At 40.0% G+C, this 23,403-nt stretch overlaps 6 protein-coding genes across 9 annotated transcripts in view; 4 read left to right on the top strand and 2 right to left on the bottom strand.

Annotated features, from left to right (window-relative positions):
• The window catches only part of LOC135339045 (uncharacterized), a 129,142-nt gene extending 105,745 nt beyond the window's left edge, over positions 1–23,397 (bottom strand). For all 3 annotated transcript variants that reach the window (XM_064535158.1, XM_064535168.1, XM_064535176.1), the window contains exon 1: positions 23,189–23,397. The gene's annotated coding sequence lies outside the window, so the exon portion shown is untranslated. The remainder of the gene's footprint in view (positions 1–23,188) is intronic.
• Positions 1–23,403, top strand: part of LOC135339285 (uncharacterized) — a gene marked incomplete in the record, with an annotated part of 254,087 nt that overhangs the window by 11,892 nt on the left and 218,792 nt on the right. The window contains 1 exon segment of the mRNA XM_064535359.1: positions 15,041–15,145. Coding sequence (XP_064391429.1) covers positions 15,041–15,145 — 105 coding nt within the window.
• On the top strand, positions 1,113–3,650 carry LOC135339596 (uncharacterized). 2 transcript variants are annotated; one of them, XM_064535750.1, is made up of 9 exons: positions 1,113–1,215; positions 1,265–1,546; positions 1,605–1,672; positions 1,726–1,921; positions 1,973–2,299; positions 2,636–2,917; positions 2,970–3,047; positions 3,104–3,193; positions 3,255–3,650. In XM_064535750.1, the coding sequence occupies exons 2-9, from the start codon at positions 1,312–1,314 to the stop codon at positions 3,491–3,493; spliced, it is 1,515 nt and encodes a 504-aa protein (XP_064391820.1). In that variant the 5' UTR covers positions 1,113–1,215; positions 1,265–1,311; the 3' UTR covers positions 3,494–3,650. The 2 variants fall into 2 exon arrangements, with proteins under 2 accessions (XP_064391820.1, XP_064391825.1); XM_064535755.1 differs by having other exon boundaries at positions 1,138–1,215; positions 1,253–1,546.
• On the top strand, positions 6,201–9,802 carry LOC135338981 (uncharacterized). Its single transcript, XM_064535072.1, has 12 exons — positions 6,201–6,385; positions 7,073–7,605; positions 7,669–7,757; positions 7,805–7,882; positions 7,939–8,041; positions 8,096–8,154; positions 8,206–8,362; positions 8,421–8,564; positions 8,617–8,793; positions 8,850–9,135; positions 9,189–9,302; positions 9,364–9,802. The coding sequence occupies exons 1-12, from the start codon at positions 6,235–6,237 to the stop codon at positions 9,615–9,617; spliced, it is 2,145 nt and encodes a 714-aa protein (XP_064391142.1). The 5' UTR covers positions 6,201–6,234; the 3' UTR covers positions 9,618–9,802.
• LOC135339634 (uncharacterized) lies at positions 9,785–12,532 on the bottom strand. Its single transcript, XM_064535803.1, has 3 exons — positions 12,386–12,532; positions 10,243–11,461; positions 9,785–10,156 (listed from the first exon to the last, which is right to left on the bottom strand). The coding sequence occupies exons 2-3, from the start codon at positions 11,458–11,460 to the stop codon at positions 9,956–9,958; spliced, it is 1,419 nt and encodes a 472-aa protein (XP_064391873.1). The 5' UTR covers position 11,461; positions 12,386–12,532; the 3' UTR covers positions 9,785–9,955.
• LOC135339541 (uncharacterized) lies at positions 16,005–20,502 on the top strand. The gene is made up of 10 exons (XM_064535678.1): positions 16,005–16,192; positions 17,280–17,558; positions 17,616–17,915; positions 17,965–18,038; positions 18,088–18,271; positions 18,327–18,638; positions 19,461–19,775; positions 19,826–19,900; positions 19,955–20,044; positions 20,098–20,502. Exons 1-10 carry the CDS (start codon positions 16,129–16,131, stop codon positions 20,187–20,189), a joined length of 1,785 nt encoding a protein of 594 aa, XP_064391748.1. The 5' UTR covers positions 16,005–16,128; the 3' UTR covers positions 20,190–20,502.

The raw sequence follows: 23,403 nt of genomic DNA, 5'->3' as shown, positions 1-23,403 counted from the left end.
TCATACAAAAGGTTGTGAACGATTGATTTGAGGCTCTAGTTACATATGCTTCAACTGCATCCCATTGAATAGTGTGTAGGAGTTAATGTTTATAGTTATGACCACATAAATCTACTGTTTGTTTTTGTCATTAGCCACTTTCAAAATCAATTCCTTATTTTAATAAAGCTGTTTATTATAGTTGTCCAAACTGAACATGAATGTTTATATAATGAGTGCACTTTTTCTATATAATTATGGTTGTGGTTGGGGTTGTCATGGTAGCATTCCAGTAAACTTGTCGGCTTAAAATTCATTCTCATATTGATCGTACATGTACAGATCTAGATACAGGATTGGTAAAGATCACACTATGAATAGGACAGTTTCAGTATGTCATGGCATTAATTTATCTATGTGTATGTGTCAGTAAATAGGTGAGTAAATACATGGAAGAGATTGTACATTGAATTTGTGTTGTAGCTGTACACAGATATGCATGGATAAACTAAATCTTATTCTTCCACAAAGCTTAGTACATGTAGATATACACTCATGATCTGATGGACAAGAGTTTGACATCATTCACTTTCTTTTTTATGATAGGGTCATTCATCATAGCTGTAAAAGGTAAGTTAATTTGGCAGTAAAGTTATCAATATTTCAAACGCTCACCGTATAGCAGGAATGTTTCGATGGTATAAATGTTTGCGGTTTTCGCAGATTAGGCATGTACCGCGAATTTGCGCTATTCCACGAAAATTAAATCAGCAAAAACCTTTCCAAAAGCGAACATTTATACCCTCAAAATATACTCGCTATATACACTATAGAGTAATGGCCGGTATATTCCGTACTTCAGAGAGCCGGAATAGCGAGAGCTAGTCTATATATTGTACATTTATTGTGTTTGTTCTTATTTCTCACAGCTCAGTTCACAGTTACAGCCATTGTCAGTGGAGAGATCCGAGGGACTGGAGGCAGTGTTCAGTTGTCAGTATCAAGTGGAGGGATTCTTTGTTACTTATGATTGGGCAATAAACAATACCATATCCGGAGCAGATACAGAAATTGTTAGAGTACGTCGACCTTCATCCCCTGGTAGACCAGCCACACTGACAATTTTGGCCACTCCACAGCACAACAACTCTGTTGTTTAGTGTCGGGCTCTGATCACAAATGGCTTTGATACTGTAAGGTCTGAAATATCGACCACAGCAACTCTAACTGTTCATGGTGAATTAGTAACTATAATTTATGTAAGATTTTGTAGGCATTTCCCTAGAAACGGTAATCACTAATGTTCTGACTGCTCCAAATACCATCACTGTGATGTGGAATGCTCTACCCCTCACTGAGTACTGTGTGGACATCAACACGACAACACTCGACTCAACTCAAACAGTTGTTCTCGATTCTGAGTGTGGACTTGTTAATGAGTACATCTTCACGTATTCCAACCCCATCAGTGTGTGTGACAGATTCTCCTTCACCGTGACTCCTACTGAAGGAGAGATGAGGGGAAGAACCAGTGAACCAGTTACCGGGTTCTTTACAAGGGTAGAAGGTGTGTATAGTGTACTATAACATATACACGCTGCTTGTTACACTTCTACATTGTGCAGGTAGCACTAAAGAACCACATCGTATTCGTGAAAGTGGGGACAATAAGTCAGTAGGGTTTAAAGCCATCGTGAGTTCTTTTATAGTTGGTGAGATATACACATACATACTAACGTTCTCCAGATACCCAGTTGTACAAGGTTCACTTGGTATCGTGTGGACTCTGACCTATTGACTCCCTCCATCAGCGGTTCAATCACGGACTCTTTGTTTGATGGCTCACTCAGTTTCTCCCTCCCCACTGACAAGATGACAGAATACAGTGTCACACTGACTGATGAGAATGGAATAGACCTCGTGTTTGAGAACATTAAAATCAGTGAGCGGCTCAGCCTATCATGTGTATTTTGATGATATAATTATCTATCAGGTACATTTGACGTTCAAGAAATCCTGGTGTCTGAATGCCCTGGTGGTGGTTGTATTAGTGTTAGCATTGAGTATGTTGAAGGTACCCTCTCTCCCGGAGCTCTTGTCTGTGTGATACGTATCATTGATGGAGAGTTGGATTTTACTAACATAAAAGTAATGACCATACCTCGTAGCAGGAGTGACAATTTCACAATATTAGCTGTTCCCAGTGGAAACTACAGTGTGATGACGTTTGATTTTGAATGCAATTCTCTGCCGAGAATGCCCATCTCAATTGCAGCTGACAGCGGGAATATATCTGTTGCGGTGTCCTCGGGAGATGGAGGTATTTTTGCACATGTCTACCTAAAGGTTACTATTAAGAATGGGAAGCATTTTCAGATTTTCTCTGTTTTAGGGTACTGTTTTAGCCAGATTTACAACAGCAATTCATTAGCACAATAGTTGTGTCAAAAGATGTACGAGTTTTAAGGTTGAATAGAAAGTTTGGAGTTAGATATCTATATCTGAAAAAAGGGCTAGCTTGTTTAGCATACTCTTAGAGGTACATTTTCATTGAAAAAAGAATTTATTAACGCGGACATAATTTAGAGTTAATTACAAATTCGCTAAAATTAGTATCCTTTTTCATTATCACTTGTTATAATTATTCCTTTTTTAGGACAACCTCCCAGTAGTGAGGGTGTTTCTGTCACAAAATTGCCAAATGGAGATGCACAAGTGACTTGTGCTGATTCTGATGTCGTTTGTCTTGTTTTGTTTCAGTCTACCATCAATCTCGACAGAATTTTAGTTGCTCTCATTGACTCATTTGCAAGTTCAACGAGCTTCTCTGTCAGTGACACCTTTGCTAATGGCCATGTGATAGTCTACTCTTGGAATAGCTCACAGTTCATCTTCGACGGGAAGGTATCACTCATTAGGCAACTCAATCCACCAACAAGTAAGCGTATTTGGTAGCTCATTTTCGTTACAGTTTACTGTGTTGTGTACAGGTGCACCTTCTACTTTGTCTCCTACCGATCCCCCACCTGTTACTGGGTCCCAATTTCCATTGCCCGGAGTAATAGCTGGTAAAGCAAATAGTATTAAATGTGTAGCTAAAATACACCTATATAATTTATAACAGGGATAACTGTGGTGGTGATTCTGCTATTGCTTGTAGTCATTGTTGTTGGTGTAATTTGTCTAAAAAAAAGAAAAAAGATGCAAAATGAAGGTAAATAATAATTTAAGTCATATACGTTGCTAGATACAAATACATTGACCTTCATGCGCAGTAACTATTCAAGCTCCCGAGTCAGGCGGACAAGTGCATTGGTGCTCAACGTTTCCAGGAATTGAGCAGACCAACGAAGCTTATGCTCCAGTACTCAAGAAGAACATTGCTTATGAGCAAACAAAGAAACCGCGGAGACAGAGGATTGATAACTCACAAGCCCCGGTAACAATAGAGGGAGAGTATGAGAGCATTGAGCCAGTTCATGAGTACGAGGATGTGCTCCCGAAAACTAATTAATTATATCTCAACATTTTTGACTTTACAAAACTAAATTTAGATGGGCATGGCCTGTCCTCCATTATTAAACTGCCTTATTCATTATTTTGTGGTCACAATCTTTTGTAGACAATTGCAAACCAGGTACCGTATAGCGGGAAATTTTTTTGGCTCCAGAGCCCTCAGTATTCATGGGATCTAATATTCGCGGTTCATTGCCAGGAGACCACACCCACCAATAAGCTTTGCATGTGAAATACCGGTGCGTGGGAGTTTATCCTAATTTTAATTTTCTGCCCTCGAAAAACGAAAACCTTCCACCTCACAAAAATTTCTCGCATATGCATGGATAACTAGATAATACACTAATGTATAATTATAGTTAGAACAAATTCGTAGATCGAGGCTAGAAGACATATTCAAGTGTATGAGCTTTGACTTCCTATAATTTAATTCACCATGAACACATAATTATATGCATGTACTAGCTATTAATTAATAATTATTATACACAATACTCCAGCAAAACGAGTGTTGCAAGCGTGCGCTTGCTTAATGCCTCTCACCATTTTTTGCTTTCACTCTGGCATTTGCTGAGCAGCAGTCGTTGTTGTGAAGTAACTTTCCTCTCGCCATGTTTTTGAAACCTGCTGCACACGATCCTTGCCAGAACGCAAATAGTTAGATCGCAAAAGATCAATTTTCAATAAAGTGCAAAACCTGCTGCACACGATCCTTGCCAGAACGCAAATAGTTAGATCGCAAAAGATCAATTTTTCTGCTGATTTGGCTCATTCGCAATTAAGGTTTTTCACCAGCAAATATTTTGGTATAATTAATATGACCACTGCTTGTTTTTTCATTAGTTGATATGGCTATTTCTGTATCAATTCCTTTTTTAGTAACGGCAATAAAGCTGTTGTGTACGATGTTTGTTTTTAGTTGTCCATGAATGTTCATACACATTCTCCATTGAGTGCACTTTTTCCATACATGGTTGTGGTTGGGGTTGTTATAGTAGCATTCCATAAACTTGTCAGCTAGAATGCATTCTTGTATTTGATGATACTGTCAATGACAACGTGCAATTACTGGACCAGATGTGATACGGGATTAATTGCTGCATGTACACTCTCCAGTTGCTAATAGCATATCATAAAATTATGATTATAGTAATAATGGATCAGTATACAGACAATTTTTACAATAATCGCATGTTGTCCTAATATTCACTGTGATTCGTACAGTGATTAATCGCGTATCAGTAATTGCATGTCGTCATTAACGACGTGCAATTACTGCCTTGATGACCGCACGTTCGAATAACGGCCGCGGTAAATTTTTTTTACTGAAACTGCAGCTAAAAATGTCACATCACAAACGATTTACAATCAATAGTATGGCTACTCGTGCAATAAGGAATTATCATAACAAGCACTGGCAAGGTTAATAGCACTCGGCTACGCTTCGTGCAATTAGTATCCTTGCCATTGCTTGTTACTCATGCTATATATTAATCCCATATTGCACTCTTAGCCATACTAGTAATTATACTAATAATTACATGTTATGACATGAGAGGAGAGTGGAATAACGATAAACGTTCAGTTAACGAGCCGAGCCGTCTTGTGATAGTAAGATCAATATGTCAGTACAGCCAATTTTGGATCTAGAGTGAGAGTCTCCTGAGATAATTATTGGTACCATGCTACTCGTGAATGAGATTGTGATCTAGTTTGAATTTGGTGAATTTTACTGAGGGTCGCCAAATAAAAAAAAAGTGGCAGAAGTAGCCACACCCGAGGCGCCGAATTAAAAACGCCAAATCTTTCATCGTAATACTCGCAAAATCTTTGTGTCATGTATACGTATATTCGAGAGTATAAAAACATTCGTGATTTTCGCTGATTAAGCATACATTGTACTGTACCCAGTATATGTATGCATAGCTGTTTGATATGCATATGCATCAAAACAATGCATGTTTAAAGACGACTGCCTTGAAATCACAACACGCCTTTTTACAAGAGCCAGAAAATTAATTACGTATAGCAAATAGGTTGTTCAGTCTGAGTTTCATGCCGGGATGGTGGCGCTGTAATGATTTAATTGGCAAAATTATAATCACCTCAAGTCAGTTCCATCCGTGAGAAAAATTTTAATTAATTTTAAAACTTTAATTTCCTCTGAAGCTTCTTGATCTTAGTTCTGCATGTCGATATAGACTACGATTGGTAAAGATCACTGCTCTAGAGCTATTAGATCTAGTCACTAGTTAGCCTCGATTCCAGGCCGCAAGAGATCGAATCGAATCGAGGCTATAGTCACTCTTGTACATGTAGCCTCGATTCCAGACCGCAGGGGTGGAGTCGAGGTATTCTGTTGGCTGCATGGCTACTGTCGTACAGTAAAGGTGAGTGGTCTGAAGGGGGTATATGGGTGTAGTATGTATGGAGCGCCAAAGTGGACAAAAATATCGACAATTGATAGGCCAAGATCGTGAGTACATAAATCGATCCAAAAGTGGGCGCGGTCATACATTTTTGATGATCGAAAAATATCGACAATGGATAGGCCAAGATCGTTAGTACATAATCGATCCAAAAGTGGGCGCGGTCATACATATTTGATGATCGAAAAATATCGACGATGGATAGGCCAAGATCGTTAGTACATAATAATCGATCCAAAAGTGGGCGCGGTCATACATTTTTGCTGCGGTGGCGCTGGGGTGATTATTACTGGCGCATGCGTGTTAGCAAATGACCACGTGTTGTGTAGCAAGTAATATGGAGGACAAGGTCAAGCAGGCTATTAAGCTTCTCGCATCTATTGCTGAGAGCTCGGCTGAGAGCTCGGCTGAGAGCACTACACCCAGTACATCCACTTCATTGTCAACGCCTTCACAGCATGGTAAGTGTTAAGTGCAGCTAGCTAGCTTGAGTTTATGGAGTTCTCTGTAGATCTTTTGTACTCTGTACTATACTAAGCTATAAGTACGTACGTGCTAACATGGTGCTAATTATAAGGCACATCTTTATTGAGCTAGAGTGATGTGTGATTGTGTGAAAATAAGTATCACATTAATACCATATAAGCATTTTTTAAAGCGCCCCTCTAAAGATGCGCCATGAAGCCTCCAAAGTAATTTTTGAAACTCCTAATGGAGCTCCACCACGTGTGAGTAATTATTTTTTGACGGTGCATTGGTAAATAGAGGTAAAATGAGCAAGCCAATCACAGAATTCTTCCTTCCACATTTGGGCCACACAGTGCCTCTTTAACGTGTGCAACGTACGCACAGGCCTGTTGGAAGAACAAGAAAACTGCTGCAGGTGCCATGCACATGCACAGTCCATTTGCAAAGCTGTTTTTTTACCTCCAATTAGAAGGCGCTCTTCTAAAGACTCGAAACTAATTTTCCAACCTCATAATAGAGCCACCTTTACCAGCGTAATTATTTTAATGTGGCGCCATAAAAAGAGCTTATACGGTATGGCCATTGGACAAATAAATTTTGGTATAATCAAGAGTAGAATAAATTGAGAGTGGTGCTATATAATTAGTGCATACACAATCTTACTAATAATGATCCATTAGGTGTGAGGCATGGTGCCAGTGGGTCATGCAGCAGAGCCGTAGAAGCCCTTCGTTCCGTTAGGGAACGACTCCAAGAAGGAACGTCTTCCAGGGAACGACTCCAAGGGGGAACATCCGAGCAGAAGGCAAACTTTGCCCCATATGAGAGAAAGAGTTCAACGAAACACAAGAGTTGGACTGTGAAGTTAGTCTGTCTCAGCAGTACAGAAGCAAAAAAAGTACCCTGCAGTGTGTATGACCGAAATGTGCTTGTCAGTGCTGGGTTAGGAGAAAAAAAGACAGTAATCCCAGACATAGAATGCTCTGCAAAGGACTTCAACGAAATCATAATCTCATCATTCTCCAAGTTGAATGGGTGTGGAGGGTTCGAGCTGCTTCGATGTGTTCCAAATACTAAAGATCTGGAATTAATTTCACCAGTAATTGCAGCATCTCCCAAGGTACTAAAGAGCGTCATTGGCAATGGCCGGGTATTCATCCGACCCATTCAAAAAAGCTTAGATGTCAATCCTATAGCAGGAAACTCTAATGAGGTAAAATACAGAACATGCACCTTCAGCTAGTTGGCTACATGTATAATTATCTATCTCTAATAGCTAAAGGAGAAGTGTTTACACTGTGACATTAAAGTGCCAGTGGTTGACCTACGTGCTCACGTTAACATTTGCAAGTGGAAGAAGTCAAGGTACTTGCCATTAATCAATTATAATTATGTATAATTATACTGTACAGTCTGAGCCGTGGACTCGAATCAGACAGTGATTCAGACGACTTTGAAGACCCTGTTCCACCAAGAAGGCCTCCTTTGAGGTTGATACTTTACAAAAATTAATGATGATTTAACAATGTCATTAATTGCTTTACAGCTTGAAACGAGAACTTCATTGGGATAGTGATGACACTTCCCCCCCACCGAAGAAGCCAACATCAGAGCCCCTTATTTCAATTTCTTCTGAGTCTGACAATGATGTAAGTGGGAAGTGTATACATTTACTAGATTTTTGATGATATCTTTTACTACAGGTTGAACAAACCGAGCAAGAGATGATAGACCGTGCAATTTCTCTCTCTAAGAACAACAGGTAATTTACGCAAGTTGGTTGTAGTTGAGATTAAATGAATGCCCTATTCAGTTCTGAATCAATTGCAACAATAGCAGACCTTCTGAAGTCTCTCTCCAAGTATGTGACAGGTGAAGAAGTGACTGTAACTGTGAGACGGGAAAATGTTCTCGACGATGCTTTACGCACCGTTAGGCGTGGTTCTTTTCCAATCGACCACACTATCATTGTAAGAAGGTACTTTACATTGGCCACTATAATTGATTGCATGTGTTACTGTAATATAGGTGGAGTTTCTTGGGGAGGCAGGTGAAGATGGGGGTGGTTTAAAACGGGAGTTTTGGTGTCTCCTGTTTAAGCAAGTGAAGTCATCTTTGTTTGAGGGGGTTGGAGATCGCCTGGTGCCAAGGCATGATGTTGTTGCACTGCAGGTTCACTATTCTTATGTATAGATTTGCCTCCATTATAATTATGCTATTCTAGAACAAGAAATTTGAACATGTTGGCAATTTGATTGCTATGGGGTTACTCCAAGGCAGCAGTGGTGTTCCATTCATTGCACCTCCGATATACGAGTACTTATGTGGCGTGAGTGCAGAATCGGTGAATGTCAGTGTGGAGGATGTTCCGGCTTACGAAGTCAAGGAATATATCTCTCAGGTGAACACCTTATCATTATTAAAAAATAATGTATAACTGCATGATTTCTTTTTAAGATCGAGGCAGCTGAATGTAATGAAAGCCTTAGACAGACTTGTCAGAGTGATATCGACACTGCACTTGAAGCTGGGTACACCAAACCCATTGCTTCCATCACCATGTCAGAGAAACCTGGGCTTGTAAAAGCACTATTGCTCCACTTCGTTGTGTACCGAAACAAAGCAGTTCTGGACCAGTTGCGAGCTGGGCTCAACATTCTAGGGATGAGGGAGGCCATGTCCAAGTACAGTGAGATTCTAAAACCATTCTTTGTTGAAGGAATGCAACCACCTCTTTCAGCAAGTAGGTTGGCATCCCTCTTAATTTGTTTGTTACCTCCATTTTATTTTGTTCAGATATGATTAGGTCTCTGATAGGTGACGTGCATTTTTCAGAATCTGGAACTTCTGAATTAGTCAAAGAGAAAGCGTCGTATATGCTTTTTTTGGATATGTTGCATAACATACAAGGTAATAGGTAATTAGATTAAAAATCATGCTACACTAAACGGCTTCCCCCCGATTTATGCAGATGGAGGCAGCGAGTCAGGGTTGAGCCTAGGTCAGGTTCTAAACTTCTTCACTGGCAGTGACTACCCACCTGTTTTGGGCTTTGATAGTCGAAACCCTGTGAGTATTCACTTCAGCTCCACTTCAAACTATCCCTTGGCCTCAACATGTGCATTGCAATTAACATTGCCAACCAAGTTTCATGATGATGAACTCCGGTTTAAAGAAAACATGGAGTATGGAATACTAAACCATGGAGGTTTTGGAATGTGCTAACACTAACATTCGTGTATTTTTCAGATATAATCAGCTATCAGTGTTTTTTCGATTCACATTCATTACTACCATGACAGTTTAATTTTGGCATCACATATGTAATCACTTTTGTGCCTCATCACTTTCGTCAAATATATGGTATATACCTTATATGATTGATTCTAATAACAAGTTAACAAAATTAATTTATTCAACATCACATGACAAAACAAATATAAACACTAAAACACTAGCTATATATAAATTAATTAATATGTAGCCAAAATTAATTTATTCAGCATCACATGACAAAACAAATATAAACACTAAAACACTAGCTATATATAAATTAATTACAGTCACTGACATGCTTCAACATAAGCCCGAGTGATAATATACAAAGATATCCCAAGATCATCACAGGTTTCAAGAGGATCAACAGCATGTGCTAGCTCAATGTGCTGCTCTCTACTTATGCAATTCCTAGTCTCAGGAATAGTGACACGATCAAGATCATCAGACACAGTGACGGGACCTTCCCAGTCAATTCCAAAATATTCCTACAATAAATCACATTGTGATAACACTGAAGAAAACATTAATAACTAACACTCTAACACCCAAAACAATTACATTGTACTCTTACCAATGTATCACTTGCAACACCTTGTATAGCAGCAGCATCACCTGACCCTTGTAACAATCCTTTCGTCCACAACTGGTATGGAGTCTGATTCTTCTCAGTTCTTAAACGATGATGAGCATACGATTGGCGAAATTCATCCAAATGGCTGTTGATTCGGGGGACATATATGTAATGCAAGGAAAACAGGTCTGTATTGCACAGAGGGTCCAACAATCCATCTTCTTGTAAGGAGGAGAACACCTCGTAGTAGAGTGATATGCATCCTGTGAATAGGTCCCTCCACAACCTCTCAATTCGTTGATTGTGGACACTCCGTCCTGTAATAAAACTTTTACGTCCGGGCCCACGTTCTGGATGATCAAGCATAAACTGAGACACCAGCACATTTTCTCCTCCCTTGTCACTTCGGACTCTAGAGGGTAGACCATACTCATGAACTGCACTCAAAAAACTGTCTAAAACTGTCTCTGCCCTGTTGTTTGTGGAAGCTTTCATATATACAGGGAGTCGGGAGTAGCCGTCAATGCCTCCATGTATGACAATACGCCATTTAATGAGCCTATGATAACCGTCTATGTGCCAGAGGCTGTTTGGCATGCATACATTATATTTTCGCCGGTGGAGAACTTGCCGGAAGCGTGAAGCCACACCAATGGGATCAATTCTCTTCAGACTTTCCCTGACTCTTGCGCGCTGGATCCGAATACCTATACTCCACAAAAAGCCACTTAGTGATCGTTCTCCAGAATTAGGATGCGTCCTGATAAAATTTGTTGTAATATCATCAAGCTCAGAGTCGCTCAACCCTGAGAATGTTATCTCATCTTGCATTCCGTATTGAACTATTCTTCTCCTTATTGTACGAGATGAAACGCCTAACATTTTCCCAATGGCTGTAGTTGAAAAATGAGCTTTTAGCAGCAAAATAAGGCTTTCTTCACTAATTGGTATTTGTGGTCGTCCCCTAATGTGACAACGGTGTTCATCATCAATCACCTCATTAATACACACAACTATGTTTCTCACATGTTCAACTAATATTTCTCCACTTCCAAAAGGTAACAAATCTTCAGCACTCAGAATATCTCCAAGGACCATCTCAGCAGTACAAAGTGCATCTTCGACAACAGTTAAATCACCTTCAAGTATCATCATGTTTGTTCTCGTAATAGTATCTTCAGCCTCAAGCAAGAAGTCAATCATCTCAGAAGCTGACATTCTAAGGAAAGAAATCGCCATGTGAGGAAAATGGTACCTAACAGTGAGGGTGTGTCTTTATAGACTTATTTGTGCACTTGTAAAAGTAATGCCCCACCTCCCCCAGGTGGGGATTAGTTGGGGATTAGACTTGAAGTTGCTCCCCTACCTCAGAGGAGGTCTGACATGCACGAATCACTACAAGTTCAGTACATTGATATCATTGCGGTCACGTGATAATGTCCAGGCCAAATGCACTGAACTTGTAATGCACTGAACTTGTAGTGATTCGTGCACGCATGTCGGACCTCCTCTGTCCCTACCTAGGGGACTTAGACAGATCACCTGATGCATGCATTGGGTCAAAAGATCACATGCCATACTCATCCTTCCAACACATGCTGAGTACAGTGAGAGCAGTTTATTAATCCTAAGCAATCTCTGCCTTTTTGCTTTATAAGAGTATAGCTGTCAATATTTATATAGTGATTCTGTATTTGTTATCTTCTCGCTATACGTAGTGATAGGTCTATTCCCCACATAACCCCCATGTTGTACTAGGGGGATTAAACCAAATAACATGCCCAAAGGTAGGGGTATTATATCATGTGATTGGTCTAATCCCCACCCCCGGTAGGGGAGGGGGAATTAGATTGACAAGTTCATTAGCCTTCATTACATTGTAAAGCATTACAAAGTTTAATATTCTAGGTAGGTATATGCATACAATAGCTCACGTCCAGTTTGGGGAGGGACGTCCTTTCCCCACAATATAAATACATACGCATACACGTCATTCTGTTAGGCTACCTATGACTTTGAGAAGATCCTCAACCTTACACCATGACTCTTTTATACTTACAAGAACAAACGAACAAAGTAGAAAACGGTTGTGTTAGCCTACTAAACTAAAGATTAATAAAACAGTACCAAATAATTATAGTACCTTAATACTCTATGCCCTCCCTCAATCGAATTAATCAGCTTGGCTCACTTATCATGCTCTTGATCTTGGCAAAGAAAATAGCTGCTATTATTGTAGGTGAGAACTAGAGTAGAGACCACGCCCTTTACATAATAGTCTCATAGAAAGGGCGTGGTCTTCAGTAGAAAGTGCTGATTTTACTAGGCCTTGAATCGAGGCTAGGCTGACACGTTCTTAGCCTCGAGACCACGCCGATTGAAATAAGACGTGGTCTCGAGGCTAACACCTTCTTGAATATCAAACACAATGTCTACGATTCAGGATTGAGAGGTCGATAATAGACTAAATCATCACACAGGTTGCATGTAGATCGAATATCAATTGGCGCGGCATTATCAAACTATCAAAAATGTATGGGCGGCCCACTTTTGGATCGATTATGTACTAACGATCTTGGCCTATCCATTGTTGATATTTTTCGATCATCAAAAATGTATGACCGCGCCCACTTTTGGATCGATTATGTACTCAAGATCTTGGCCTATCAATCGTCGATATTTTTGTCCACTTTGGCGCTCCATATAGTATGTAGCTGTTGCCATGCATAGATATGGCTAGCCTCTTTCACAAGGCCTCATCTTAGCCTCGATCCCAGGCCTCTCTTCGAGGAAGAGCGGCCTGGGATCGAGGCTAAGATATGGCTAGATTATCTAGAGATCTAGCATGTAGAACTAAGATCTATCATAAAACTAGACTAGTATTAAATCTTCCACACAGCTTCATGCTCTGATCTGATGGACAAGGGTTTGACATCTTTCACTTTTCTTTTTATGGCAGGGTCATTCATCATAGCTGTAAAAGGTAAGGCTATTATGTTAGATTGGCAGTACACTTATAACTTTCAGAATACTGCTGCATACAAAATAATGTTGCCACAAGAATACTATTCTGCATGTAGATCGTATACTGAGTTTCGAGTGCCTAATTAGTCAATTGGGAACGACATTGTATAACCTGGATACTATTGGGAATTGCACGTGCAGCATGCTAATTGTATGCTCCTTGCGAGTCAGATCACTGTTTCCTTTGCAACCGCTATAATTATACATAACTATATAATTATGCAGCCAGAGATTGTGACTCATAGTTATAGTCCAACATGCATGTGATGCTCCTCTGCATGAGTACCACCACTATTGGCACACTTTTGGATCCATTTACAGTTGGTTACTGCTAGGGTATACCCCGGCATATAGTTTTTGTCAGTTTGTGTGTGCGAGCCTATACTGAATTATTATCTCCCCAGAATCTCGACCCCGGAATATAATTATGACTATGTACATTAATTGTGTGCTGTCAAATTATACTAGTGTGCATTGTACTTTTATAAACTGCTGAAACACAATTATTGTCATGACTGTTGCTAATTTAGACAGTGATATCTACTATAAACAAGATTGACCTAGCTGACTTATAATAATGCTTGATTAAGTACAGTAACTCTGCGTGCTAATATTTTCTCACAGCTCAGTTCACAGTACAGCCATTGTCAGTGGAGAGAGCCGAGGGACTGGGGGCAGTGTTTAGGTGTCAGTATCAAGTGGAGGGATTCTTTGTTACTTATGATTGGGCAATAAACAATACCATAGTCTCAACAAATACAGAAACTGTTAGAGCTCGTCGACCTTCATCCCCTGGTGGACCAGCCACACTGACAATATTGGCCACTCCACAGCACAACAACTCTGTTGTTCTGTGCCGTGCTACAATTAGTAATGGTATTGCTTTTGTAAGGTCTGAATTATCGATCACAGCAACTCTAACTGTTCATGGTGAGTTAGTAACTATTAGCGGAGAATACAAAGTGATTGCTTTTGATCTGGAGAATACCAAGTTACCAATAATGCCAAGAATCTTCTTTGTAGGAACCAGTCCACCACCCAGTAGTGAAGTCGTTAGTGCAACCAAATGGTGTTGAGGTGACTTTTTCTGACTCTACTCGGAATTGTCTAGTTCTGTTTCAACCCACCAGCATTTTGGACGGAGTACTACGTGTAGTTGATTTTATCAACACATCTGAAAGCTCTACTGTTGTTCGGAAGGAAACCTTTGGTGATGGCTATGTGGTGGTGTACTGTTGGAATAGTTCACAGTCCATCTTTGAAGGAGAGGTATCGCTCATTATCCAACTGGATCCACCCACCAGTAAGTGCCTCTGTAGATTATCAGAGCTAACATCATCCATTGTTTTTTTCATTGCAGCTGCTCCCACTACACCTCCAACGTCTGATCTACAAACAGACCCACCACCTCCTGATATCGAGTCCCTGCCAACATCATTAATCGCTGGTAGGTTTCTAATGCTGTAAAAGTGTATCATAATGATTCTCCCCATTCACTGTCACAGCAGCAGCTATAGCTGTAAGTCAATACCTACAGAGCACTAACTTTGTATAGCATGAGATCAGTTTTGTATATCTATGCCGTTTACTTTGAATGGATTCAGGTTAAGGTACACTCTAAAAGAATGGTTATCATGCACATTTTTAGGTTTGGTGATTCTGCTATTGCTTGTGGTCACCGCCGTTGGAACTGTCTTTGTGATTTTAAGGAAACGGAAACGAAATGAAGGTACCAAAATCATTCGTCAACTCGTCTTGAACAATTGACATGCAGTTGAGGTTCCAGAGTCAGATGGAAGAGTGGATTGGTCATCAACATTTGCAGGGATTGAGCAACCCAACGAAGCTTATGCTTCAGTACTCAAGAAGAACATTACCTATGAGCAGACAAAGAAACCACGGAGACAGAGGATCGATGACTCACAAGCCCCGGCAGCAACAGAGGGAGAGTATGAGAGCATTGAGCCAGTTCATGAGTACGAGGATGTGTTGCCTCAGGGAAAAGCAAGTTGTGCAAATTATGTTAACATTAACTGAAACTTAGTTTTACCCTACCAGATTTTATACAGCTTTTGCTTTTATCCCACAGTTACATGCAATTGTACAATGTATCACAATAATTATACATCATAGATCTAACTAGCCTCCTTCACAAGGCCTAAGCAATTAGGCCTGCTACTGACTGCTTGCGCATGCGCAAAATTATTGGATAATATTCCCGTAATGTTTCCCATTAAACTGAATTTTTACCCGAATTATATCCTGAATAACATATACAGACAAAGAATACTCTTCATAAAGTCAGACACAGAGCTATATAGCTAGCTAGCTAGAGACAGAGCTGTATTGGTTACAGCAGCAATTTCTTTCTGATAGAGTCGACTTTCACCAAGGTTAGTGTCAGATGGGCGTGGCCTATCCATATAGGCTATTGTCAGCCTTCCCCTCCGTTCAGAGGATTGTTATCCACACTGTTGCAGGCTGTGAGTCCTTTGTTAACATAGTAGGCTAAGGGTAGCTATTAGAATGCTATCACACGGGCTACAATCACACTTCTATCCACTTTCTTCAATCCACTTCCGTTCGTTGTGACGTCATTGTTTTACTGAGCAAAATACAATGGTATCCGAATTACCCACTTTCTGGGTAATAGGTGGCGCATGCGCAAACAGTCGATACCAGGCCCTCTCTTAGCGGCCTGGAATCGAGGCTAAGATCTAACATGTAATTATTACTATTGTGATCTTTACCAGTCCCTTTAATGCCTAGATATTAAACAGTCCCTAGCCCTATATAGTCATACTATAGATCTATGATTCATTTTCTACTACATAGCTAGCCTGGCACACCTACTATGCTTTGATGGATGATTACACTAGTTTGACATTCCTTCTGTTTGTGGGGACATTCACCATAGCTGTAAAAGGTACGTAAGTAAGTAGCTACTGTAAGACCACCTCGCTCCAAATATATAATAATTATGCGACACCCTCAGCCTCGAGCTCAGGCAATTTTCTGACCTCTAAAAGTCAGTCTCGCTCAGCCAGCCCCATTATTTGAACGCTGAAGTCGATAACAATTTTAATTGGGGCTGGTGCAAGACTATCTAAAAGTAGCAATTACAAAAAATTAATGTCGCATCCTAAACGGAGGTAAATTATTAGAGCCACACACGTACCCTAGCCTCGATTATAGCCCGCTAGAAAATACATGTTTTTTATGCGGCCTGAAATCGAGTTACCTCTAATTAAGATGTCCCTCTAAATATGCGACACCAGGATACCAACATAATTTTTCAACGCGACCTGTGGAATCGTAATTATTTAAAAGTGTCCCCTTAAATCGTGGTATTACGGTATGCATGGTCTTGGGATTATTTTGCTATTCAGAAATTCTTATCGCAATTGGGTCCAATATTATTAATTTATTATTGGTATAATTATACTCTTGCTATTTATAGACTAATAATGCTACCACAATTGAGATTGTGGATGTAATTAAAAGAATGTGGCAGACTGATGGCCCATAGTGTAGATAATACCGTTTTTCTTCTAATTACAGCGCCACCATAATAAAACGCTCCAGTGGCAAGTAAAGTCTGGAATTATTTTTATTGGCGGGTTATTAGAACACGGCCTAAAATTGTTCAACGCTATCTATACGTACACAACGCGTACAGTTGATCCATTTATAGCCCAGCTACTATCATGTACTTTTACATTAACTCTAAGTCCCACTCCAATAAGCGCCAAACTAGATTTTTCCCCTTGTTCTATTTGTGCGTTGCTGTATATAATTAGAAGAAGACGATAGTTATAGATGTAACATTTCTGTATTATCAAATTATTAGGTCTGTTGTGCAATAATAGGAGTACTATTTCGAAACATACATAAGAAGAGTACTATTAATTTTTTGTTCGTATCATAATTATAGGTATAATTATAGTGATGTACATATATTCAATTGGCCTTTCCATCTTCCTAGTACTATACATTATCGTGCATGTACACAGCCCAGCAGTTTATAATTGAGCCTGAGTCAGTGGTACAAGCCGAGGGATTATTGGCAGAGTTTGAGTGCCTGTCTCCTAGAGCACTAGCTCATATTTGGTTTGTAAATGGCATAGCGTCAACAAGCCTTACATCTGAAATCAGAGTAGTTGAAGGAAGTGAAGGTCGTCCCTCACTGCTGACCGTCCCAGCTAGCTCACAGTTTAACAACAGTGTCATTCAGTGTGCAGCAGCTTCAGTGAGTGGTGCAGTGTTCTCAAAGAATGTAACATTAATAGTTGGTGAGTGGTGTATTGTAGAAAGTATACCTAATTGAGTTGCTATGCTTATTTTCTCAGAGCGTGTAATTCTTGTGGTGTTGAATGGTGAAACTAAAATTACTGTCTCCGTAATGAATAATTTCACTATGAATAACCTTACCTTCCGTGTGGACATCTCCCTGGTGCCTCTGGTCACCAATGAGATGGTTGCACTTCCTCCTCTAAATGGGATTCAAAATCAAGTGCAGTTTAATTATCAACAACTTAAGGACCACACTGTCTGTGATACATTCACCTTCACTGTGACTCCATTTAGTGAGTCAGGAGTGGAAGGAAATAAGAGTGAACCGGTCACTGGGTTCTTTACAACAGTAACAGGTACTGTGAATGTTTTTTAAACGTATTTTAAGGTTGACGATTACCACAGATAATAACGATGTCACTCCCCTCATCAGTCAGGGAGGAAATGTATCGAGGAAAATAGTACATCTCGGTAGTATGGTAAGAGACGTCTTGACTGTAAGACACACTTATTCAGCGCACCTCACAGGTACCAAACTGTACCAACTTCACCTCCTACCAAGTGACCTCTGACATATCACCACCCATCAATAAGACCATCGAAGATCCCCAAATGATCAATGTCTCTCTTCCCACTGACCGAATAATCATAATCTCCGTGACGCTTTCTTCGATTATGGGTGTGCGCCTCATATTCAAGGACATGCTAATCAGTAAGTCGTGTTATTCAGTATGGCAGTGTTACAAAGTTGATTTTGTTTTCCACAGGAACAACTGATGTTCAAAATTTGATTGTGGGCGTTTGCCCTAAAGAAAACTGTGCAAGTATTGAGTATGTTGAAGGTACCCTCTCTCCCGGAGCTCTTGTGTGTGTGATACGTATCATTGATGGAGAGTTGGATTTTCAAAGCATAAGACTAGTGCCAATTCGACGGAATATGAGTGACAATTTTACCATCCCGGTGGCTGTTAGTGGAAAGTACAGTGTGGTTGCATTTGACCTTGAGAACAACAATATGAGTGTACCTAGAATACCCATTTCCATAGTGGCCGACGATGAAACTACGTTTTTAAGCAATGGTGAGTAGTAAGTGTTGTCTATAGTGGCCGACGATCAATTTGAGTCGACAATATTTAGTGTCAGTGTTGTATACGTGCTAGCCTCGAATCCAGGCCGATTAAAATACGGCCTGGTATCTATTGCATGTGTAATTAATCATAGGCGTGGTCCATACACGCCCACGTACTATCTACTTTGTATATGAAGCTTTATAGCCTAGCTAGCTAGCTGTGGCACTCTACGGTGTTGTCGAGAAGGCTTGCACACTAGTCTGAAATCAGAAGAGGCTCTCATCTACCTCTATGATGGTTGGATGGTGATGTTTTTCTACAAATGAGAGCTTCTTCTGGCTTCAGACTAGTGTGCAAGCCTTCTCGACAACACCATAGAGGGTCACAGCTAGCTAGCAAGTCTTCTCGACAACGCAATAGAGAGCATAAGCCACAGCTTCACAGGAGACAAATATTTGTTAAAATTAATACGGAAAGAAACTAGTAAACAAACTAGTTTACGGTATAATTTTACAAAGATTTACTAAAGTATACGAGTCACCCAGATTCTGGGTAACTCAGTTCGCGCATGTGCACTATCACCCATGCAATAGAGACCAGGCCGTATTTTAATCGGCCTGGTCTCGAGGCTATATACGTGCATGATACCCTAGTGCTTTATTTTCGCTGATTGACTTCGAACCTTGGTATTGTAAGGGGTGTGGTCATTTAAACCTATATCATCGAAAATTCAATTAAAATGAACAATTAAACGCTATACCGACCGTATATTAGTATAAATTATGAGCTTAATTAAGTATTAATTATTGCTGTTGGGTTCCCATTCCTCAGAATCTTCCACTGAACCAAATTCTCCACTTAATTCTGAGGGCATCACTGTCACTAAACTATCAAACGGAAGTGCTGAAGTGACCTGCACTACCACTGGCCAGAGTTGTCTAGCGTTGTTTCAATCTAAAACCTCTCCAACCTCTCTTGACCCGATGGTGATGATTGGTTTTATTGAACCACCTAATGACAGAACCACTGTCACTCTTAGTACCACTTCCGATGTTTATGAGGTAGTGTACACTTGGAACAGTGATTCTGGTGAGACCATCTTTGATGGGAAGGTATCCTTGATTAGTCAATTGGAGCTACCAACCAGTAAGCCAAGAGTTAGTTTCAGTTTCAGAATTGTATGCACTCTGTTGCAGCTCCTCCCCCTACACAATCACCTCCTGATACTACTGGAACTCCAGTTCCATCGCCCATGATAGTACTAATAGCAGGTGAATGGTGGCAATTTATGGCTGGCTGCACATTGTATTTTGTCTGTTATAAAGGTATCATAACCGTGGTCGTGGTACTGCTTCTCCTGATAGTCACCGTAACTATTGTTGTAGCCGTGGTTATTGTGAAGAGAAAACAAAGAGGTGATATCATTAGTTAAAAAAATGTTTATGTCACTTCTTCTCGATCAACACAGTTGAGGTTCCAGAGTCAGATGGAAGAGTGGATTGGTCATCAACATTTGCAGGAATTGAGCAGCCCAACGAAGCTTATGCTTCAGTATACTGACGAGGAACATTGCTTATGAGCAGACAAAGAAACCGCGGGGACAAAGGATCGATGACTCACAAGCCCCGGCAGCAACAGAGGGAGAGTATGAAAGTATTGAGCCAGTTCATGAGTACGAGGATGTGTTGCCTCAGGGAAAAGCAAGTCGTGCAAATTATGTTAACATTAACTGACAGATGTCCACATTTATTTTTATCCCACACATTAATTTGTATACCGTATTAGCGGGAAATTTTCGCCGGTGCACATTTTCACTATTTGCATGGCTACAGAGCCCTCTCAGCAGAAATTTTCATGGGTTTAACTTTTAGTATTCGCGTTTCAATGCCAGGAACTACACCCACCAATAGCTTTGTGTGTGAAATACCATTTAATTTAATTGTTAGTGGCCCTGTAATTAGAAGTAACTGTAACTGTATAATTATGATCAAATGTGCTTGGTTTGATCTATACATGTATTGTGCATTGTACAGTAGAACCTCGATTATCCGGACACCTTGGTTCCAGAAGCCGGCCGGATAAGTGAATATGCCGGATAATCGAATAGATAAGCCACGCCTTGATCCACCCACTTTATTGATGAACAGCAGTGCCACATGGTTGTCTGCGCATGCGCAAAAATTATGTAATCTGATAAATAAAAAAAGTACCAAGCCGGATAATCGAGGTTCCGGATAATTGAGGGCCGGATAATCGAGGTTCTACTGTACGTACCGTATATGCTCGATCAGAGGCCGCTCTTGTATAAAGGCCGCACTCAAATAGTAGCCTCCCTTGCTAGCAAAATGAAACATTTAGTAGCCGCTCTCAAATAGTAGCCTCAGTGAACTTTGACTCTAGCATTTCTGCACGTGGCAGCCAAAAAAATTATTACTAGCAGCTAGCTACATGTACGTAGCTACAAGTAGCAGCTTGTTAGTGCTTCACAAAGACTTTCTCATGGCAGAGTTCAAGTTTATGCAGGTGAAAACAACTTTTGATGACAAACTAAATTATCTGGAGCTAATAAACGCCGCTCTTGAACAGTGGCCTCTCTTGAATTGTAGCCTCCTCTTCCAGCAAAATGAAACATTTAGTAGCCGCGGCTCCTGATCAAGCATATACGGTACTTCACTAGAATGGACAACTGAAACACACACACAATAATATTTACACCTTAATGATAAAGGAATACTATATTTGCTATCAAAGGTATATACCCCTGGTAGTGATGTCAATAAAACTGTGTACTAGACCTATTATACAGTTCGAAGAGGCTATAAGACAGACTTCCATTTAATTCATCATGCATATACATGTACTACACTGCGTGTACGCAACCTCACTCCAGCACTTCACTACTTTAGTGCATTTGCATAATCGTGAATAAGTATGTTACTTTACTGAATGCTGCCTTACAACATTTTAGGGAGGTTGTCCATGCTTATATTCTCATATAAAAATGATATACATGTACTCAAATGGGAATGCGCATGCTCTTTGTTGACATAAGGGTATGAGTACTAAAAGCTAACATTCTTGGTTAATGGACTGCATGTTTTGTTTCCACGTCAGCACAATGCAATACAAGTGCAGTACAGGAATGATCTCATACAAAAGGTTGTGAACGATTGATTTGAAGCTCTAGTTACACACGCTTCAACTGTATATGCATCGAATAGTGTGTAGGAGTTATAATGCAATGCATAATTATACATGTATGACCACATGAATGTATGTTTTTTCCATTTAGCCACTTTCAATCTGTCATCTATTCCTTTTTTAGTCACGGTTTAATAAAGCTGTTGTGATGTTTTTAGTTTATACTGAACATGAATGTTTATATAATTATAATGAGTGCACTTTGAGGTTGTCGTGGTAGCATTCCAGTAAACTTGTCGGCTTAAAATGCATTCTCATGTACAGATCTAGATACAGGATTGGTAAAGATTAATGTCAGTATTAAACCATTTATCTATGTGTCAGTAAATAGGTGAGTATATAAATAGATCTACATATAGAAGAGATTGTACATTGAATTTGTGTTGTAGCTGTACATAGATATGCATGGCTTTAATTTGGCAAATTTTACTGAAACTGTGCTGTATAATATTTATACACGACTGTATAGCTCAAGGCTCTTTAGCCAGACACCTCAGTGTGTTTATAACTATGACAATTCTCCTACTATCACTGCAACAAACAGATCTTCCCTAGAATAATTATATTTGCTACACATGTTATGCAGATATCCCTATCCAAACTGTACACTGCATTTGCCGTGATAAGAGTCCTGCAGACACTTTGCCCATGTATAGTGAATGGTAGTAAGTTGCATGGACAAACACATTGCATGCATGAACAGTCCAAGAGCAGAGAGTCACAAAAAGTAGCAATGCAATGTGAGCTAAGAGATAAATAAAAAGATGGCATATGCATCAAAACAATGCATGTGCATACAATTAAAAACGACTGCCTTGGAATCACAACACGCCTTTTTACAAGAGCCAGAATATTAATTACGTATAGCAAATAGGTTGTTCAGTCTGAGTTTCATGCCCGGATGGTGGCACTGTAATGATTTAATCGACAACATTATATATCACCTCAAGTCAGTTCCATCCGTGAGAAATGAGGAGAGACAGGTCTGGGATAGGGTACCCCGCCGCGCCGGGTAGATCTAGATCGGCATGCGCACAATCTTGAATTGTATCCAAAGATAATACTAAACAGTGCACCTGGGATATGATGGAAGGTAATAGATCAACTTAATACAGGGTGAAGAGGTGGCCTTGTTCCTTTAATTTCCTCTGAAGCTTTCTGCAAGACTACAATTGGTAAAGATCACACTAGATCTAGATACTCTAGAGCCTATCAGTAGTCACTAGACATCTAGTGTGATCTTTACCAATCCTATAACTCTTGCAGATAATATTATGTCTGTTGGCTGCATGGCTTTTAATATAAAAGTACTAGATAATATATCTACGTAGAGTAAGTAACCCATCTTCGCCAGGCACCTATAATCGGCGGCTATTGCACGAAGCACAAGACAATTTTGCACAAAACTAACTACATGGATCTACAGATGGGTAAGAAAGTAACAGCTCCCCAAAATTTGTAAAGAATAACTTGCTTGCGGACGGAATGGTGGTCATGAGAAGTGAGCTGCCGAATGTATCGATAATCGTCAGTGAGACACTTATCTCCGTCTTTGCACGCTTACCAAGCACTG

The sequence above is a fragment of the Halichondria panicea genome, chromosome 1 (assembly GCF_963675165.1).
Source record: "Halichondria panicea chromosome 1, odHalPani1.1, whole genome shotgun sequence".
NCBI classification, from domain to species: Eukaryota; Metazoa; Porifera; class Demospongiae; order Suberitida; family Halichondriidae; genus Halichondria; species Halichondria panicea.
Note: the sequence above shows the minus strand (reverse complement) of the source record. Positions and strands in the feature narration are given on the sequence as shown.

What these genes read in the sequence shown, in the direction of transcription:
- LOC135339541 (XM_064535678.1), top strand. Translation starts at nt 16,129, where the DNA reads ATGGATGATTACACTAGTTTGACATTCCTTCTGTTTGTGGGGACATTC. An exon ending in TAGTACATCTCGGTAGTATG is followed by an intron (nt 18,039 to 18,087) that starts GTAAGAGACGTC and finishes CGCACCTCACAG; the next exon opens with GTACCAAACTGTACCAACTT. An exon ending in TGTGAAGAGAAAACAAAGAG is followed by an intron (nt 20,045 to 20,097) that starts GTGATATCATTA and finishes CGATCAACACAG; the next exon opens with TTGAGGTTCCAGAGTCAGAT.
- LOC135339596 (XM_064535750.1), top strand. Translation starts at nt 1,312, where the DNA reads ATGTGGAATGCTCTACCCCTCACTGAGTACTGTGTGGACATCAACACG. An exon ending in GTTTGAGAACATTAAAATCA is followed by an intron (nt 1,922 to 1,972) that starts GTGAGCGGCTCA and finishes ATTATCTATCAG; the next exon opens with GTACATTTGACGTTCAAGAA. An exon ending in ATTGCCCGGAGTAATAGCTG is followed by an intron (nt 3,048 to 3,103) that starts GTAAAGCAAATA and finishes AATTTATAACAG; the next exon opens with GGATAACTGTGGTGGTGATT.
- LOC135338981 (XM_064535072.1), top strand. Translation starts at nt 6,235, where the DNA reads ATGACCACGTGTTGTGTAGCAAGTAATATGGAGGACAAGGTCAAGCAG. An exon ending in TAGCAGGAAACTCTAATGAG is followed by an intron (nt 7,606 to 7,668) that starts GTAAAATACAGA and finishes TATCTCTAATAG; the next exon opens with CTAAAGGAGAAGTGTTTACA. An exon ending in ATGATGTTGTTGCACTGCAG is followed by an intron (nt 8,565 to 8,616) that starts GTTCACTATTCT and finishes ATGCTATTCTAG; the next exon opens with AACAAGAAATTTGAACATGT.
- LOC135339634 (XM_064535803.1), bottom strand. Translation starts at nt 11,460, where the DNA reads ATGTCAGCTTCTGAGATGATTGACTTCTTGCTTGAGGCTGAAGATACT. An exon ending in GTGTTGCAAGTGATACATTG is followed by an intron (nt 10,157 to 10,242) that starts GTAAGAGTACAA and finishes GATTTATTGTAG; the next exon opens with GAATATTTTGGAATTGACTG.